We start from the raw sequence: 19012 nt of genomic DNA on the forward strand, positions 1-19012 counted from the left end.
ACTACTTACATTTGTGCGGTTCCTTTCCAGGCATGTTTGTTGATATTGAGAATTCGCAAAGCCTTCTGGGTAGTCACTTCGCTGCCAAGTGAGGTCGAGAGCTTTCTAGGTCTGAAGTTTTTATGACATGGTTTGAGGGCACTTCTCCCTCGGTCTTGAGAGTATCGGGACACACCCTATTTTCACGTGAACGCGCAAAACCGAGTGACTAGGGCACATAGCGAGTGAAAGTGCGAAGAATGAGACTCAGCATTATCCTGCTGAAGACATCAAATTCAGTAAAAAGTTTGTCGAGTTTTCTCTGCATTTGTTATGGCTCACCGCCTGTTTGAAGGAAAAGAACACGCCGCCTCATATTTAAAGTATCGGATCGCTCTAACCGATGCGCAGGTTCAACCTGTGCTTCAATTTATGGAAAAACAGGTAAGACGGACTGGAAATATGTTTTCTAATTAGTCATTTCGAGTATTTATGTCTTGACATGATATATTACTTTGCACAAGAAGTTTAGATTCATGATGTGTTGGGCTGTTGTGGTTGATACGGAAACTCTAAAGTGCCAAACATAATATGAATAGAAGCTTTGTTTATCCTTTAAAAAAAAAAAAAAAAACATTTTAACCAATAACAGTGTATCTCTTATTCAAATTGCATAGTTTTCATAATACCAAAAAAAAACATTTTCAACACAACCCCTAAAGGTGGGGTGTGTCTAATAAGGTGAAGTTAAAAGTAAATATTTTCTCTATTAAGTAAGTGCATCTGTCAAAAAATGTCCAACTGAGCTATAAGAGCCTCATCATTTTTTTCCCTGTGCACCTATCTACTTTTATTTTGCTTTTATCAGGTCAGTTCGGGGTGGAACAAACCGCTAAAAATATGAAAAAGGAAGAGTTCGTTCGGGAGTGTCTAAGAAATGAAGAAACATTATGTGTTGGTTACTCTACTGTCATCTCCTGGCTTGAAGTCACGATTGCAGCCTTGAGTTTTAAAATCTCACACCCAACCTTTGAATATCCCGTTCCACAATTGCCTTTTTATTAACAGAATGTTTTTTTAGGGAAACATTTAAACGCTGCTGTCGATCAAACCTCAGGACAAGTGATTAGTGACGTTAGTGACTTAATACTAGAACCAAACATTGGTTAAAAAATATATATTTTTAAAAATAGTAGGGGGCAGCACGGCGGCGCAGTGGTTAGCGCTTGTGCGGCACAGTTCATGTCATGGGAACCTGTCGTGGGTTCAAATCCAGGTCCAGACTTCCTGTGCGGAGTTTGTATGTTCTCCCCGTGCTTGCGTGGGTTTCCTCCGGGCACTTCGGTTTCCTCCCACGTTCCAAAAACATGCATTTCAGGTGAATTGGCCGGTCCAAATTGTCCCTAGGTGTGAATGAGCGAATGAGTTGTCTGTCCCTGTGTGCCCTGCGATTGGCTGGCAACCAGTTCAGGGTGTCCCCTGCCCACTGCCCAGAGATGGCTGGGATGGGCTCCAGCCCCCCCGCGACCCTAATGAGGATAAGCGGTACGGCTGATGAGATGAGATGAGATGAAAAATAGTAGGATGGTATTATAATTATAGATAGAATTGAAAAGTAATGACGATTAAAAACACAATTAATTGATTTTAAAGAATTTTTGGAAACCCAAGAGTGCAACAAAATATATACACTTAAAAAAGGCTTTTTTAAAATTTAATTGACATGTTTTACATGTGACATAATTAGCTGATTTATTGAAACGGCGATGAGTTGTTACAAAAATATTATTCTTTAAAGCCCGATGTGTAATACAGACACTGACCTACTCATGAACGTTCCGGACGATCGTTGGTAAGTTGAATTTGTTCGTAAGTTGCTTCACTGCTATATTTTGTATGTTTAAGGTTTGTATAAGTAACCCGTATTGTTTTTAGACTGAAAAATAAACGTTTCATAAGATAATATGCTCTATAAAGATAAATAAAGTTGAGTTTAACTTACTTTTGGAAGATGGGCTCCAAGAGTTAGGCGAGTTAGGTAAAAAGTGGCCGGAAAAAAATGCTCCAACCATTTTCTCAACCGCATCAAGCTTTCTTATTCCACTTTAGTTTTTAAAGAAACGGCTCCTCCTTCTTTACACTTCACACCAACCATATTGAATGGATGCACGAGATATTAAACAATAAAAATGTCATAGTTCTTAGCGTGCTGGAGATAGTATAGACATAGTATAAATAGTACTGTATAAGTAACCTGCACTGTTTTGTCCTAAAAAAATATACATTTCACAAAATAATATGCTCTATAAAGATAAGTAAAGCTGAGTTTAACTTACTTTTGGAAGATAAGCTTCAAGAGGTCCTCCTCCGTGTTAGAGAGTGGCTGAAAAAAAGCAATCCAACCATTTTCTCAACCGCATCAAGCTTTCTTATTCTACTTTCATTTCGAATGAAACGGCTCGCCTGTTCTTTACACTTTACAACAACTATATTGAACGGATGCAGTAGATATTAAACAATAAAAACGTCAAAGTTCTTAGCGCGCTGGAGATACAGTATAGAATGTTTACACACGAACTAGGAAGAGGAAGCCGGATTTCTTCCTTGGGGCGGATGCTGGGTGATCTCTCACAGCGCCACACACTGGTAGCGGCGGAACAAAGCACTACAGTATTGTCCTGGCCTTTGAAAAAAGGTGCACACGATACAAAATCTAACTTACAGCAATGTTCGGATATTTTTCGACATCCCGAAAATACCGTTTTACGTAACTCGAATGGTCGTAAGTAGGGGAGCGTCTGTACATATTTCATATTTTTAAAATAAATAGTATAAACATAATAGTTATTTAGCAAAATGTTTTTTCTTTTTTTTTCCAATTGTCACTCTTGGGCTTCCATAAGGTGAAACTGACAGTCCTCATTTTCTCAGAAAAGTGGCCCCTTGTCGCTGGCGGTGGATGTGGGATGCGGCTCCGGACAAGGCACATTGCAGCTGGCCAAGCACTTTAAATCCGTAGTGGGCACGGATGTGAGCCCTGCCCAACTGGAGGTGGCGATGCAGCATGCTTCAGGGCCTAACATCACGTATAGGTCGGTATGGCAAAATGTGACGTCACAGTCATCGGTCAAAAAGAAGAAAAAAGACCCGATAACCAGTCACTTGATGCTACACAGGAATATCAAATCAGCTGACACTACTTGTTAGAAATATTTGAACCATCTTTAGTTCCACATTGTTTTGATTTTCTATTTATCAGATATCCATTATCCTTATAGTTCGATTTTCTATAGAAGTAGTGGGACAACTTGGTCGTGTCCTCTCTCTACCTCTTCGTAATGTGCGCGAGTCATCAGAGGCCTCGACTATAATTGTTTTACGCTACTTTTTAGAAAGATTCGAGGCTTTTATGGCTCTCGTTAGAATATATTTTGATTTTCTATTAAGGTCGCAGTAGCACAATTTGTTCTTGTCCCCTCTCTACCTCTTGATAAAATGAGCAAGGCAATGTAGAGCATTGACATAAACCCCTTCATAATGTAGGTGAGGCAGTGTATAGCACAGCTATAATCAATCCACACTTGTTAGAAAAAATAGTTGCACAACTTGGTCGTATCTCCTCTCTACCTCTTCATAATGTCTGTGAGACACAAGAGAGCAATAATCAGCCAATGCCATTTGTCAGAATGATTGGAAGAATTTATGCTCTCTATTTAAATATATTTAGACTTTCTATAAAAATAGTTGCCTGACTTGGTTTTATCTCCTCTCTACCGCTTCATAATGTTTGTGAGGCACCAGAGAGCAATAATCAACCAACGCCACTTCTCAGAATGATTGGAAGAATTTATGCTCTCCGTTTGAATATATTTAGAATTTCTATAAAAACAGTTGCCCAACTTGGTTGTGTCTGCTTTCTACCTCTTCATAATGTTTGTGAGGCACCAGAGAACAATAATCACCAAAGCCATTTCTCAGAATGATTGGAAGAATTTATGCTCTCCATTTGAATATATTTAGAATTTCTATAGAAATAGTTGCAAAACTTGGTTGTGTCTCCTCTCTACCGCTTCATAATGTAGGTGAGGCATTGTATAACACAGCTATAATTAATCCACACTTCTTGTTAGAGAAATAGTTGAACAACTTGGTTGTGTCTCCCCTCTAGCTCTTCATAATGTTTGTGAGGCACCAGAGAACAATAATCAACCAACGCCACTCATCAGAGTATATTTGGTTATTCTATCCAAGTTGTAGCACAACTTGGTCGTGTCCTCTCCCTCTTTATAATGTACATGAGGCACCGGAGAGCCTGGCCATGATCAGTCAACACCACGTGTTAGAAAGATTGGAAGCATTTAGCTTTCTATTTGAATATATTTGAATTTCTAAAGAAATGGCTGCACAACTTGGTTGTGTCTCCTCTCAACCGCTTCATAATGGAAGCATTTTTGCTCTCCTTTTGAATATCTTTAGATTTTCTATACATGTAGAGGCACAACTTTGTTATGTCGCTTCTCTATGGTTATGTCAGCCTTTCTCAGTCAGAACTACTTGTTGGAAAGATTTTGTGTTCCTCATTAGAGTATATTTTTATTTTATACAGCACAACTTGGTCGTGTCCCCTCTACCTCTACAGTATTTCAATAGATACCTGTGTTTGCCGCTCAGACAATGCGTAGCCGAGGAGCTTCCATTTTCCGACGGTTCGGCGGACCTGATCACGGCGCTGTCGGCCTTCCATTGGTTCGACGGACGTCGTTTCCTCGCGGAAGTCCATCGGGTCTTGAAGCCTCTTGGATGCTTGCTTCTACTAAACTATGCCGTGGAAAAGGAACTCAACTACCCGGGCTGCTGCCGGGACTCGCTCAACCAAGTCTGCCAAGAGGTGCCTGTGGACGAAGGGTTTTGCATTTTTTTCAATACATAAAAGTAGCACACGCTTTCGTCATACAGTGTATTTTCTCAGATTCTCTTTGCAACACATAGGTGGGTAAACAGACGTTCACGGGCCACATAGGGCCTCGTGAGGCTCGATTATCCGGCCCGTTAAATGAAAATAGTGAAAATGTAATGACAACTTGAAAAGCACTTTTTAGACATCGAAATGCAACTCAAAGTGCTTAATTAAAACATGTACAATCAAAAGAAATCTGACCATTTCCACCCAAAACGCTCTAAAACACACAGCATGGAAGAAAAATGGTAAATAGTCTACATTTCTATAGCGCTTTTCAAGTCAATGAAGACCTCCCAAAGCACTTTACAATGTGCTTCACACTTACCCATTCACACTCACACCACTAGGGAGTCAGCCATGCAAGGCCTACCTACTTATTGGGGGCATTAGGGATTCAGTGTCTTGCCCAAGAACACTTCGACATATAACACAGAGGAGCCGTGAATCGAACCTCTTGATCCCAAGACGAGCGCTCTACCTCCTGGGCTGATGAAGAAATAAATACGATGGCAAGGAACCGACTAACCATGACAGAAAAGGCGGCTCGTATTTTTGCATACGCTAGCCGCGATAGCATACTGGTGGCTAACTGCACTTTAGCTGTTAGCATCACCATAGAGGTTAATGCTAAATAAGTTTGCAGCTAATACTAGTGTCATGGACCCTAACTACTAATGCTACTATTGGCTACATATACTGCTAGTACCTAATTAAAAAACTACGGTAAATGAAACCCTGTCCAGAAAGTAGATGTTTTCGAAAATGTCTGACGTTTTACACACACACACAAAACAGGGCGATGAATAAAAATACAATAGCAAGGTACAGAAAAACCATGTAAGGAAAGGGGGGGGAATTACCTCATATGCGGTCCTTTCTTACAGTTTCTTTATTTTCCGGATGTTGAGGTTTTTGAGTTTTTCCTTGCCCTCATGTAGGTTTTAGATCAGGGGATGGGGTCATAATAGTCTGTAATAATCTGTGATCTGTGCAGCCCTTTGAGACTTCTAATGATTAAGGTGTCATAAATAAACAAGACTTGACTTGAAAGGGGGTGATAATTTTGCTAAAGTAGCCATTATCCCTATTAGCCACTGGCTTCACTTTTTTAAGCTCACTTTCCTTTTCCCTTAGCATAACTATAGAAGTTAGCACTAATTAGAATTAGAATTGTCTTTATTGTCATTGATAAAGGTTGCGAAACGTTGTATGCAATGAGATTAGACATAGCCCTCCAGGGTAAAACAGGTAATATAAAGACTTTGAAGATAAAAAAAAAAAGATAAGAGACTGTCGGATTGAATGGGCACAAAAAAATTACAACATAGTGCTTTAAAATTCAGACTGTTCTTTGTTCAAACGGTCCCTTATCAGGATTTCCTCATGTTAAGGTTTTTGAGTTTTTCCTTGCCCTCATGTAGGTTTTAGATCAGGGGATGGTGGAATAATAGTCTGTGGTTTGCAATAATCTGTGGTCTTTGCCGCCCTTTGAGACTCCTTGTGATTAAGGGCTATACAAATAAACACGACTTGACTTTAAAAACTAGCTTGAGTTGTAATAATAATAATTAAGATGCAATGAAAGAAATGCATTATGACAATAGTGCAATGACTATAAGTTTAATAACATTTAGAAGCAGCAAATTCGAATGCTAGTTTCTTGGACCTCAACTCCTCATGTCGATGCTAACATTGTAGACGCAGCTGTTAGCTGCTAATGCTAACGTCGCCGCATTTATGCATACTGTTACACCGTGTAAATTTTGATGAAACAAAACGATTAAAACCCTGCTTAGGAAGTATAATAGTTTTCAATGAGTCAAACATGAAATGAAAGTTGTCAGAAATATGCTAAGTGGCTGAGTTACTGAGAGAAATGGGGCTGTATAAAATAAAGATATCTCATCCTGGTTTCTTTGGAAAAATAAAAACGTCCAGTAACTTCCCCAAGTCTTAATTTACTCTTCGTCATCTTCAGTTCTTTGCAGCTCTGCAACCTTACAGCAGTCCACGGCTCCGCCCAAGTTCTTTGCATTTGTACCGGGAGGCCTTCGACTCCATCTCCTATGCAAACAAGGAATGGTGGGTGCGCGTGCAAGAAAATATGGCCGCCATTTTGTTATATCTGTTTTTTTTTTCAGGCACGAAAACAAACATATGACGATTCCCATGACCCTGAGCAGCTTCATGGGTTTGGTGGAGTCCTTCTCCAGCTATCAGACTTTGTTAAGGGAAGACCCTCAGAAGGCCGTCATGCTCTCGGGCGACATTCTGCAAAGGTATTGCCGATTTATTTCAAAACATGCCAATCTGCTCACTTTTTAGATGGCTTTTTTTTTATTGCAGGTTGATGTCCATCATGAAGGTGACCTCTGCAGAAACCCAAGTGGATGTGACCGTCAAATATTACTACCTACTTGCGAGCAAAGATGACGCAGAAAAATAGAATAATACTGTAATTCCTCCTTAATCACAGGGACCAGAACCCTGCGATATACGAAAACTATCGTCTTTGCATTTGTTAATTTTTCAGCCATTGTTGTCTCGCTAATTTGTGTGTCAAGATGTGTCGGACAGACCCAAATGCAGAAGGGAATTGAATACAAGGGATCATAGCCTACTAGGGTTTTTTTTTTTCATTTTGGAGCAACAAAAAATTATACTGGTGAGAGGGGTGTTCGTAAATGCTGAGGAGATCCTGAGAGTGAGGCTTGCGGAGGAAACTAGAGAGGGGGTCTAGGGGTGAAGAAAGATCTTGAAGGGGAAATTTGGGAGTACTTTTAAGATGGCTTGAGTGGACAATCATAAGAGGAAGAGGGAAATGAAGAGAGTAGATGGAGTGAAAGTTCTTGGAGTGGGTAAACTTAGAACAAAAAGGGAATTTAAAAACAAGGTCGTGGGAGAAGAAGATTGTCGTTTTGGTGAAAGTCTTCAAGAATCAAAACGTATCGGCAACGTGAGGTTGGAGCCTGGGGTATTTATAGTAGAGGTGGCTAATTTTTCCACTTGAAACGAACTGCTAAGCACGGGGAATGCTTGTATTTTAGCGGCTCGTAACAAGAAAATATCAAAAGTCAGAAGAGCACCAAGAAATTCTGATCACCAGTAAACGTGCTTCGTGGATTGTTATCAGGTCCAGAAAGAAACTGAGGTGGCTTTAGGACAGAGAGCAATTGCAGTGCAGCAGGTCTAGCCTACCTCTACGGCTAGGCTACGTCACAAATCTCACAAGCTACCCCTGCCGAGCCTGGATCTGACCAACGCCAGATCCATTACCCATGAAACGGATGACCTGGAGCCACAAGTTGTGGGAAACTGCTACATCTGTGACTAATATTCTAATCATCATGGAGACCTGGTTTAATCCCCTGATGCTAGCGTGCAGCTAGCCGGCCACTCTGTATTGCTTTCTTGCTCTGAATAGAATAGACTGGAATAGAATAGAATAGAATGCCTTTATTGTCAAAGCTACCCCATTTAGTACACATATACACTTAGAATTAATTGAATTTAAAAAGTAAGCTAAAATTTTAAAGCATTGAAAGGATAATCCCTCCAAATGTATTGTACAATTGTATAATGACAATAAAAAACATTCATTCGACTGCAGTTGTCCTTTTATTTGTCGATCTATAGTTGTTATTTTGTTAGTCCTATCTATCATGTTACTGATATCTAAAAAACAAATGTTTCTATTTCGAAAGTGTTGACTATCGTGAGAACGCAAACCCCTGCGAAAAACAAGGGATTACTGTATATGTTTATGAGTTTTTCCTTGCCCTCATGTACGTTTCAGATCAGGTGAGAGTATAATGGTGGCCTGTGCAGTCCTTTGAGACTTTTGTGATTGGGGGCTGTACAAATAAACACGACTTGACGATCCATGTGTTTATTATAATGAAATAAGAATATGTTCTTATTTTCTAACTCAAATAGGTTTATCTTCCTGGCATGCTGGAACAAAGGGGACTTTTTTCCCAGAATAATGTCGCTCTCTAGCGGTGGTTCGAGGATGTTTCCCCACACAATATTATTTCTCGAGGTTTTCTTGAAAGTATTTCATATTTTTGAAAGGAATCTATGTTTTTAAATTACAAGTCATGTTTATTTGTATAGCCCTTAATCATAAAGAGTCTCAAATGGCTGCAAAGACCACAGATTATTGCAAACTAAAGACTATTATAATAATAATAATAATAATAATTTCCTTGTATTGTCATTCTGTGTAACAATGTACACAGAACGAAATGTCGATTGCACCTGACCCGTTGTAGCGAGCCGATGCAGCCGCAGCCAACAGAGGGCGCCGCCGACCACTTTTTAAGTCTTAGGAATGACTCGGCCGGGGCGCGAACCACCGACCTCCCAGTCTCAAAGCGGGCGCCTTACCATTATGACCCCATCCCCTGATCTAAAACCTACATGAGAGAAAGGAAAATCTCAAAAACCTGAAGTGAAGTTATGACAAAGAATATTGCGAAGAAACAATGCCTCCAGAAGATATTATTTTGGAAACAAAGCCCATTTTCTTTCAGCATTACAGGCAGATAAAGCTTGCTGTTTTGAGTTAAAATAATCAAATAAAACACTATTTTGAGAGTAATGAGTTAATGGTGTCATGGTCGCCTTGGCGACCGGTCTGCCCCGCCCCCTGGGCACCAGCTGAAGCAGTTCAACTAATCGCGTGTCTGCTATTTTAGGCTGGATTGTGGGCTTTGCGGGTGCTGGCTCATTATATACACATTGTCCGTTCTGTTATGCCTTGTCCTGTTTTGATGAGTTGGAAGAAGCCTGTGTTTGCACGTTTTGTTAAAACCTGTTTGTTCTGTCTTGTCCCTGAGTTATGGACAACATTTATTTTGGTAAATAAAAATTTTGGATCGTCACGCAATTGAGTTCTCCCTTCCTGCCTCCTGCCTCCGTTCTGGTCCGGTCACCCCTTCCATTCCGTGACAAATGGACAATGAATACATTCGCATTAAAAATTCATCTCAACTTTTTTCTAAATTATTTGAATACCATGCACCATTTTAAACAAAGTTAAATGCCTTTTTTTTTTTTTTTTTTTGAACAATTTTATTGACACCATTAACAGCAAATAAACAATGAGGTTTGAATATTTTTTCTCGACAATCTTAACAGCAATTAAGCATATTCACAATTTCGTTATTTGTGACAATATGACTTTTTAACAATTTTTTCCCGACATTGTTAACAGCAATTAAACACACAATTTCATTATAACATATCCCAACAATATGAGTTTTTATCGACACTTTTAACAGCAATTAAATACATTTAAAATTTGATTATATCATATTCTAACAATTTGAGGTTTGAACAATTTTTATTGACACTTTTAACAGCAGTCAACCAATGTGTAAAGGGGAATACCATTGTGCAAGGGCATAGATTTGATTTGAACAATATGATCTTAGCCAAAAGGCCGAGAATCGAAACCTACAAAACTATTATACAAACACTGTTTATAAAAAGTTTAAACTCCATGATATAAACAAATTAAAGCAAAATATGGCACTCGAATGCGTCACGCAGGAGAATAACTCAATTTACAAAAAAGGGCAGATCGTCACGCGTTTGCCTTGGGTAAAAAGCGCCCGAAAAACAAAACGCGCCACAAACGTCAGCCACCAAAAGCTTTGTATTCAGTTAATGCGCATTGGTCATTCCTGTGAATCAAAGACACATTTGACGGCTTTACTGACGGGCCGAATGTTATAAACCGGAGTCGCTCACCGGCAAAGATTTGGTTCGCGTGAGCATCATTCCAGTATTAGCGATCTTCTCAAGTCTTGCTGAATCAGGTAAAGTGAAATGGGCGAATCGAACCTTTAAATCTTTGGACAAACATTTTATTATTATAATTCGTAAATCATTTTTGGATAATAGTCAAGACATTATAATTAGTAAATATTTTTTTGATAATAGTCAATACAGAGGTGAGAATTGGGAAACAATCTTATTATATTATGAGCACAATCAATATAAAGGTTGGAAATTGAAGACCTTGAAATTGAATATAAATATGGATTATAAACATTTTCTTTGATACACATCGTAAAAAATATTTGAATATTTTTTGATATTTTCTAATATAGGTCCCTGTCTCGCATGCTCTAGCTGAGAAAAATCCAAGCGATAGAATATACTTTGTCATTGAACATAGAAAACTAGATTAATTGCTAGACTGAGTAAATCACTATAGTTTCAATGCAATTGCGAGTATTTTGGCTTTGATAACTTTGTAAATAGTAAATGATTTTTCTGATGTCATCATATGCCCCCTGCTATGTCACAGATGCCTTAGCCAATATTATTTTTTTTTAATCCAATGTAAAATTATCAAAACAATTTCTAAAAAGTAGAATAAATAAGTATATAAAACGATTACAAAGAGTTGGTCAGTCTACATATGTGCTTTGTTGTTAACTGATGTCAGATCTTATGTCCCCGATGTCACACCCGCCTTGGATATAAGAATGTAAAATTGTCACATACACTGTAGAATATATCAAAATTATATGTACTTGTATATTCATTGTGCTTTTTTTTTATTCAATATTTCCCTGATTTTATACCTTATGCCTCTGAAGTCACAAATGCCCAGGCTAAGAAAAAACAGCAATGTAAAATTCCTTGACTTGAGAATAAATTAGTATAGAAGATAGGTGCAGACATTTTTGCTTGGAGTACTTTGTAAATACTGCTTTGCATATTAAATTTGAGTATTTTTGTCATTGATAACAAAATGTGTAGTGAACATTGTTAATAACACGATTTGATCTTTAGAGAAAGATGATAAATCGAATGTTAGGAGCAATAGCATTGAGCTTAAAGAAATATTCCAATATAATATCAATGTTTTCTTATATTTAAATTATTACCTTCATGTCACATCTTATGCCTTGTCTAAGGAAAATCACATCAATGTGAAATTGTTAAAAATAATTGCCAGACTTTAAAATTTTAAAGTTTTTACAAATATATAGGTATAATTTCAAGGCCCTTACAGTGTAGTTATTTTGTTGGTGTATGATTCTTGTGACATCATAAAACGTTCAAGCTTTGTGATGTCATCACTTGAGTAACAAGACCTTGACGCATTTTCTGGCTTTAATGCCCAACACAATGTAAAGACTATAAATAGTATGCTATTGATATTTAAGTGACCCCCAAAAATTTTATCATGTCCATTTTAACTTTCCCCCATACGAGAGTTCTACCATGTTTGCGAAAATACTTTAAAAATGTCATCATGGCCTCTCTGTTCACACACGACTCAAAAAATGATAGCAAGAAGGGCCTTTGCGTCAAAAGGTTAGCCCAGGGAACCGTAAAAACAATTTTTTGGTCTCTTCACGGTTTTTCCCATTTCAGCGCTGAAGGAATGGCCAACCGCAAGCAAAGAGGTCTGACGGCCACGGATGAGTTCCCGGATCTCAGCCAGCACAAGAACCACATGGCCAAGTTCCTGACTCAGGACATGTATGCCACCATGAAGGAGAGGTCTACTCGTAGCGGTTTCACCATCGACGGGGTCATCCAGACCGGGGTGGACAATCCTGGTAAGGGCGACAGCAATGCTAACAACGTCCGATTCCATTGATTTCACATTTTGTTGATTTTTCCAGGTCACCCTTACATCATGACTGTGGGCTGCGTGGCTGGAGACGAAGAGTCCTATGAAGTCTACAAGGAGCTCTTTGACCTGGTCATTCAGGATCGGCACGGCGGATATAAGCCTACGGATACGCACAAGACTGACCTCAACCCGGGGAACCTTGTGGTAAGCCATCTGAAGAGTCTTGTTTATGAAAGGGTTTATGGACTTGTAAATAGTACAGACTGATACCTGGATTGTAGCTCCCCAAGAACTGAATACCAATGTGAATTAAGCTAAGGTTCTGGGATAGCTAATCATGCAAACTTTATCAGCCCATTACTAATACATCAGGTCCTTAGCTATACAGAGACAGGTCCATCCCGATGTGATTTAAAGCTAAGGTCCGAGGTTAGCTAATCACGCAAACTCTCTCAACCCGTTACTAATACGTCAGGTCCTTACCTAAATAGAGACAGGTCCATCCCGAAGTGGGTTAAGCTAAGGTCCTAGGTTAGCTAATCACGCAAACTATCTCAACCGTTACTAATACATCCGGTCCTTAGCTAAGTAGAGACAGGTCCATCCCGAAGTGAGTTAAGCTAAGGTCCTACGTTAGCTAATCCCGCAAACTATCTCAACCCGTTACTAATACATCAGGTCCTTAGCTAAATAGAGACAGGTCAATCCCGAAGTGAGTTAAGCTAAGGTCCTAGGTTAGCTAATCACACAAACTATCTCAACCCGTTACTAATACGTCAGGTCCTTAGCTAATGAGACAGGTCCATCCCAAAGTGAGTTAAGTAAGCTAAGGTCCTAGGTTAGGTAGTCACGCAAACTATCTCAACCCGTTACTGGTCCTAAGCTAAATAGAGACAGGTCCACCCCAAAGTGAGTTAAGCTAAGGTCCTAGGTTAGCTAATCACGCAAACTATCTCAACCCGTTACTAATACGTCAGGTCCTTAGCTAAATAGAGACAGGTCCAATCCGAAGTGAGTTAAGCTAAGGCAAACTATCTCAACCCGTTAGTAATACAGCAGGTCCTTAGCTAAATAGAGACAGGTCCATCCCAAAGTGAGTAAGCTAATGTCCTAGGTTAGCTAATCACGCAAACTATCTCAACCTGTTACTAATACGTCAGGTCCTTAACTAAATAGAACCAGGTCCAGGGTAATATGTGCCTGGATTCCAGCTAAGGCCAACCAAGATGAGAAACAAATTGGAAACCACAGTAGGTTAAGTTCTGGTTCCAGGCAGGCAATCCACGCTAAAATTTGAAACCGTTTTGGGAAAAATTTAGTACACAGGATCCGACTATTCCTAGCAAAATCAAGAAATGGAAGGTTTCAAAATCTGCTTGTGGTCTGGTGCTAATCTGTAGAAGGTTACAAAATGGGGACTTAAATCTCCTGATTTTCTATGGTTGATGGAATGGTTAAGTCCAAAAGATGTAACCTTTAACATGCGGTTGGATTCTAGCCACTAGATTCCAACTCCACGAGAATCCAGCTGGTCAAGCAAGGTAGAAAATAATTCGTATACCACAGTAGATTTAGCTGAGGTTCTTGGCTAGCAATCTGAACTTTAATAGCCCGTTACTGGAAAAGGACTACTACTACTACTCATGATCTCTCAGGCCCAGTACAGTTCTTGCCGTCACAATAGAGCATTGCATCAAATGACATATTTACAGAAATTGGTATTCCCAGGCAGTCCTCCTGCTTAGCTCCGCGAAATTTGAGAGTTTTTAGGGTGGTATGGCCTTAAACTGAAATGTTCTTGAAACAGTCTCCAGTGTGTCCTCATGCCTGTGTGCAGAAGGTTACAAAATAACGGCTCGGTTCTCCAGTGCAATAGTTATATCCCTTGGCATAAACTTTTTACCCTTTATTTAAGAGTGGAGATGACTTGGACCACAATAATGTCCTTACCTCGTTACCGAATAAAGACTTGTATAGCGAAGCTAAATCAAGAAATGAGGGTGGCTTCACCATGTGGCCTGTTGCTGTACTGCAGTTACAAAATAGTGGCTTGGATCTCCAGTGCTTTAGACATTTCCCTGAAACTAGTTTCCTCTATTAGGGTGGAGACGATTTGGACCCCAACTATGTCCTCAGCTCTCGTGTCCGGACTGGCCGAAGCATTCGCGGTTTCTGCCTGCCGCCACACTGCACCAGGGGCGAAAGGCGCGCCTTGGAGAAGCTCTCCATTGAAGGTAAGTTTAGTGGAAATTTGTCTTAAAGCTGCCATGTTCTTTGCCGAAGAATTGCCGAAGCATGTATGTACCCTATTAGTGGACGGCCTAAAATAAGTCAAAAATCCTACCATGGAAATTAAAGAAATCCTACAAAAACACCACCAGCAATACCATCCATCCATTATCTGCACCGCTTATCCTCAGTAGGGTCAAGGGGTTCTGGAGCCCATCCCAGCTATCTTCGGGCAGTGGGCAGGGGACACCGTGAACTGGCTGCCAGTCAGTCGCAGGGCACACAGAGACTGACAACTCACTTCACACCCAGGGACAATTTGGACCGGCCAATTAACCTGACATGCATGTTTTTGGAATGTGGGAGGAAACCGGAGTGCCCGGAGGAAACCCACGCAAACTCCACACAGGAGGTTCGATCTCATGACCTCAGAACTGTGCCGCACACGCGCTAACCCCTGCGCCGCCGTGCTGCACATATTTTTTTTAATTTATTTATTATTATTCAGCCAGTATCAACCATCAACATGATATCTACCGGAAATCATTTTGTCACGCGAAGCTATCGACGTGACTCGTCGCCTTCGATCGGCGCCGGGTTTTTAGACCCAAATGCTGTGTTGGGAGTCATTAGGTGACCAAACCCCCCAGTTCCAACCCTTAATGCCGAGCGCCAAGCAGGGAGGTAATGGGTACCAATGTTGTAAGTCGGCCGAGGCTTGAACCAGCGACCTCCCAGTCTCGGAGCGGGCGCCCTACCATCTAGGCTACCGAGCTGGATATATTATAACACGAATTACAAAAATACAAACTACAGAAATATTACGACAGAAAAATTACAAAAAATACTAAAATACTACTGTAATTACTATGGAAGAACTCAAAACTATGACAGAAATAATACAAAAACTAGTAAAATTACAAAGAAGTACTTCAAAAGCATACTACAGAAACATGACAGAAATATTAGAAAACAACTACAGTAATACTGCAGATATACTACAAAAAAATCTACTACGGATATATTACAAAAGTCCATCTGCACAAAAACTACAAAAATACTAAAACAAATACAGTACAACTAAAAATCTAAAAGTACTGCTTAAAACAGGGACTTTAAGTATTATTTTGCTTTGATTGTGAGTGCTTCAAAACTAATTTAATGTCTGCATGTGTTTATTGGTAAATAAAATAAATTGTATCTGTCTCCAAGATGGGCCCCTTGGGCCATTTTTTTTTAACCCATTGCGGCCCCCGACTCCAAATAAATGCCCACCCCTGACGTATGGTCTGGTTAATACCAAACGAAGGCCAAAAAATAAACATTGGGGTCTTTAGCATTAGGATTTCAAACCGTCCCATTTGGATTTTGTCCATTTTCTTAGCCCTGGGCTCTCTGACCGGAGAACTGAGCGGCAAGTACTACGCCCTGAAGAACATGTCCGAGGCGGAGCAGCAGCAGCTGATCGACGACCATTTCCTGTTCGACAAGCCCGTGTCTCCTCTGCTGCTGGCCTCCAGGATGGCTCGCGACTGGCCCGATGGCAGAGGCATCTGGTAAGGAACGAGAATTAGAACCGTAGACCGTAGGAATCGAGTCTTGAAAATGGTTTCCCCCCGGTTTTTCGAAAAGGCACAACGAAAGCAAGACTTTCCTGGTTTGGGTCAACGAGGAGGACCACCTCCGCGTCATCTCCATGCAGAAAGGAGGCAACCTGAAGGAAGTGTTCACCCGCTTCTGCACTGGACTAGCAGAGGTTTGAACCAGAATAAAAAAACACTTTGGATTTGGAGTCCGGGTTTAAATCAGGGGTCCTAAAGATGTTCAAATGTATTTCCAGAGTTGAGCGTAACGCTGTTATAAATAACACGTTACGTTACTGTAAATTTTCAGTAACGAGGCAATATAATTACTTTTGTCTAGCCCTTAATTGAGTTTTTCTTTGCCCTCATGTTGGTTTCAGATCAGGGGATGGTGTAATAGTCTGTAATAATAGTCTGTGCAATAACCTGTCCAGCCCTTTGAGACTTTGTGATTAAGGGCTATACAAATAAAAATGACTTGACTTGACTTACCGTTACGGTTACTGACGGTCAAAAGCGGTGCCCTGCTTTGGCTGCTGAACGCCAACGGTGGCGTGTCCCCGCACACCTGCCGTTGTCAGGACCAGAACGGAAACAGGACCCAATTGCGTCACGTTTCTCACAAGTTTTATTAAAGGAAAGGCTGTGCCCACGATCCGGTGTTCGCTGGACGCGGGAGGCAAGTCGCACCCGGACTGTGATCCAAACACAAAAGTGGATCTTCTGTAGCGAGCGGTGTCGGGACTGGAAGAGAAAAGGGTGGTCGGAAACGAGTCGAAAGCCAGGACGGGAGAGCAGACGTGGTCGGGATCAAAACAAGTCGTAGCCAGAGACAAAGGGGAGCAAAAACAGGACAGGTGGGAGTCACGGTCGACAAAGGCTTGCCTTGTATAAACAGGTTCGCAGACGGACTGACAACAGGAGATAGACAGTGTTCTGTCTAACTAGGGAAAGGGAACCAATCAGAGCCCGAAGCGGTTGGCACCAAATGAGCGGGCACAGGTCATTCACATCAGTAATCTTGACAGACGCTGTTCTGCAAGTTGTTTACTTCACTTTTTATCGGAAGATGTCACTGTTCAAAATAGCGACTAAAATATAGTTAGTGATTATGAATATAATATTTACTATTGCGGCAAATGAGGGCTGAGTTGCTCCCCACCAATCAACAGCTGGTCCGTTATGAGGCACCTTTTTCTCTTGTGATTGGTCTTGGCACTCTAATAGGATTCTGTTGTTGACTACATTTGTCAAGCATTAAAAAAGGTTAAAATTGTTTTGTTTTTTCTTTGTAGATTTATAAATACTTTAATTATATTCCAAGTTTTTTCCCGAAAACTCCCAAAAATCAAAAGTAATACGATAAACATTGCCTCGTCGTGGGGATCGCCCATCTTTTTAGGTTAACAGATTAGATATGCAATATGAAATATGCATTCCTTAAATAACAACTTCAGACTGGACAGAGAGCAGCCAATGATTTTCTGTGCTGTGTCGATGACTGATGTCAATGTTCTCACCCGTGCTAGATCGAAGCCCGCTTCAAGGAGAAAGGCCGCGTCTTCATGTGGAATGAGCATCTGGGCTACATCCTGACCTGCCCATCCAACCTGGGCACCGGCCTCCGTGCCGGCGTCCACGTCAAGCTGCCAAAACTGGGCAAGCACGCCGATTTCGAGGAGGTTCTCAAGAGGCTTCGTCTGCAAAAACGGGGAACTGGTACCACCAAACGCAACTTCTCATCCCAATTTTTGAGCTTTACTTAACTGCGGTGTATTATTCAGGTGGTGTGGACACAGACGCCGTTGACGGCGTCTTTGACATCTCCAACTCGGACCGTCTGGGATTTTCCGAGGTGGAACTTGTGCAGATGGTGGTGGACGGAGTCAAGCTCCTTGTGGAAATGGAGAAGAATTTAGAGAAGGAGGAGTCTATTGATGATCTGATGCCCAACCAGAAGTAGATAGCAACTAGCATAATAGATCCATTCTGTCCCATTTATTCTCTTTTCATGCTAAATGAAGTTCCTGCTACCAATTGCTCTTTAAACGTGTGTAATAATTTTGGGATGGTCTTGAAATAAAATACTACATATTACGTGAGCAAGTTAGTTTTATTTTTTGTTTGCACAATGTTGCTGCTAATGTCATTGTATTATTTTTCAAGTCACTATTTTATGGTGCTCTTAAATTTTAAAGCAGTCTGCGAGCACCACCTGGTGGATACTGCCCATTCTAATATTTGATAATCCTTTTTCTAATTTTAGGTCGTTTACTTAATGTAATAATACATTCTACTTTAAATGTCATGATTACTGATGTGACTCAGCTGTGCCCGATCCCGGTCAGTATTTGAACCCAGTCCTGTCTGTCCCCTTTTGTCAGCCCGTCTGCGAACCTCAGTGAATACTAGGCAAGCCTTTTTCGACCCTGACTCCCACCTGTCCCATTTTTACTCCCGTCTGTCTCCGACTACAACCCGATTTGATCCTGACCACGTCTGCTCTCCCGTCCCGACTTAGGACCCGTTTTTGATCCCGACCACGTCTGCTCTCCCGTACCGGCTTACGACACGTTTCTGACCACGACCATGTTTTTGCTCTCACTGTCCCAGCTACCGAACCGTTTTTTTTTTGTCCCTGACAACGCCATCGCTCGC

At 40.7% G+C, this 19012-nt stretch overlaps 2 protein-coding genes and 1 long non-coding RNA gene across 3 annotated transcripts; 2 read left to right on the top strand and 1 right to left on the bottom strand.

Annotated features, from left to right (window-relative positions):
- The first annotated feature begins 312 nt into the window (after positions 1-312).
- On the top strand, positions 313-7618 carry LOC148352529 (putative methyltransferase DDB_G0268948). The gene is made up of 6 exons (XM_088352888.1): positions 313-423; positions 2911-3071; positions 4651-4867; positions 6918-7021; positions 7081-7218; positions 7286-7618. Exons 1-6 carry the CDS (start codon positions 313-315, stop codon positions 7383-7385), a joined length of 831 nt encoding a protein of 276 aa, XP_088209014.1. The 3' UTR covers positions 7386-7618.
- Positions 7619-10595: 2977 nt separating this feature from the next.
- Positions 10596-18456, top strand: LOC148352530 (creatine kinase, testis isozyme-like). The gene is made up of 8 exons (XM_088353535.1): positions 10596-10764; positions 12338-12525; positions 12592-12746; positions 14644-14776; positions 16156-16327; positions 16404-16527; positions 17884-18073; positions 18139-18456. The coding sequence occupies exons 2-8, from the start codon at positions 12348-12350 to the stop codon at positions 18315-18317; spliced, it is 1131 nt and encodes a 376-aa protein (XP_088209661.1). The 5' UTR covers positions 10596-10764; positions 12338-12347; the 3' UTR covers positions 18318-18456.
- On the bottom strand, positions 16431-17303 carry LOC148352531 (uncharacterized). Its single transcript, XR_015852776.1, has 3 exons — positions 17008-17303; positions 16847-16922; positions 16431-16585 (listed from the first exon to the last, which is right to left on the bottom strand). It is a non-coding gene; the product is annotated as an uncharacterized LOC148352531 (long non-coding RNA).
- Positions 18457-19012: the final 556 nt, after the last annotated feature.

Source organism: Urocampus carinirostris, chromosome 14 (genome assembly GCF_059441175.1).
Source record: "Urocampus carinirostris isolate Australia breed hairy pipefish chromosome 14, RoL_Ucar_1.0, whole genome shotgun sequence".
NCBI classification, from domain to species: Eukaryota; Metazoa; Chordata; class Actinopteri; order Syngnathiformes; family Syngnathidae; genus Urocampus; species Urocampus carinirostris.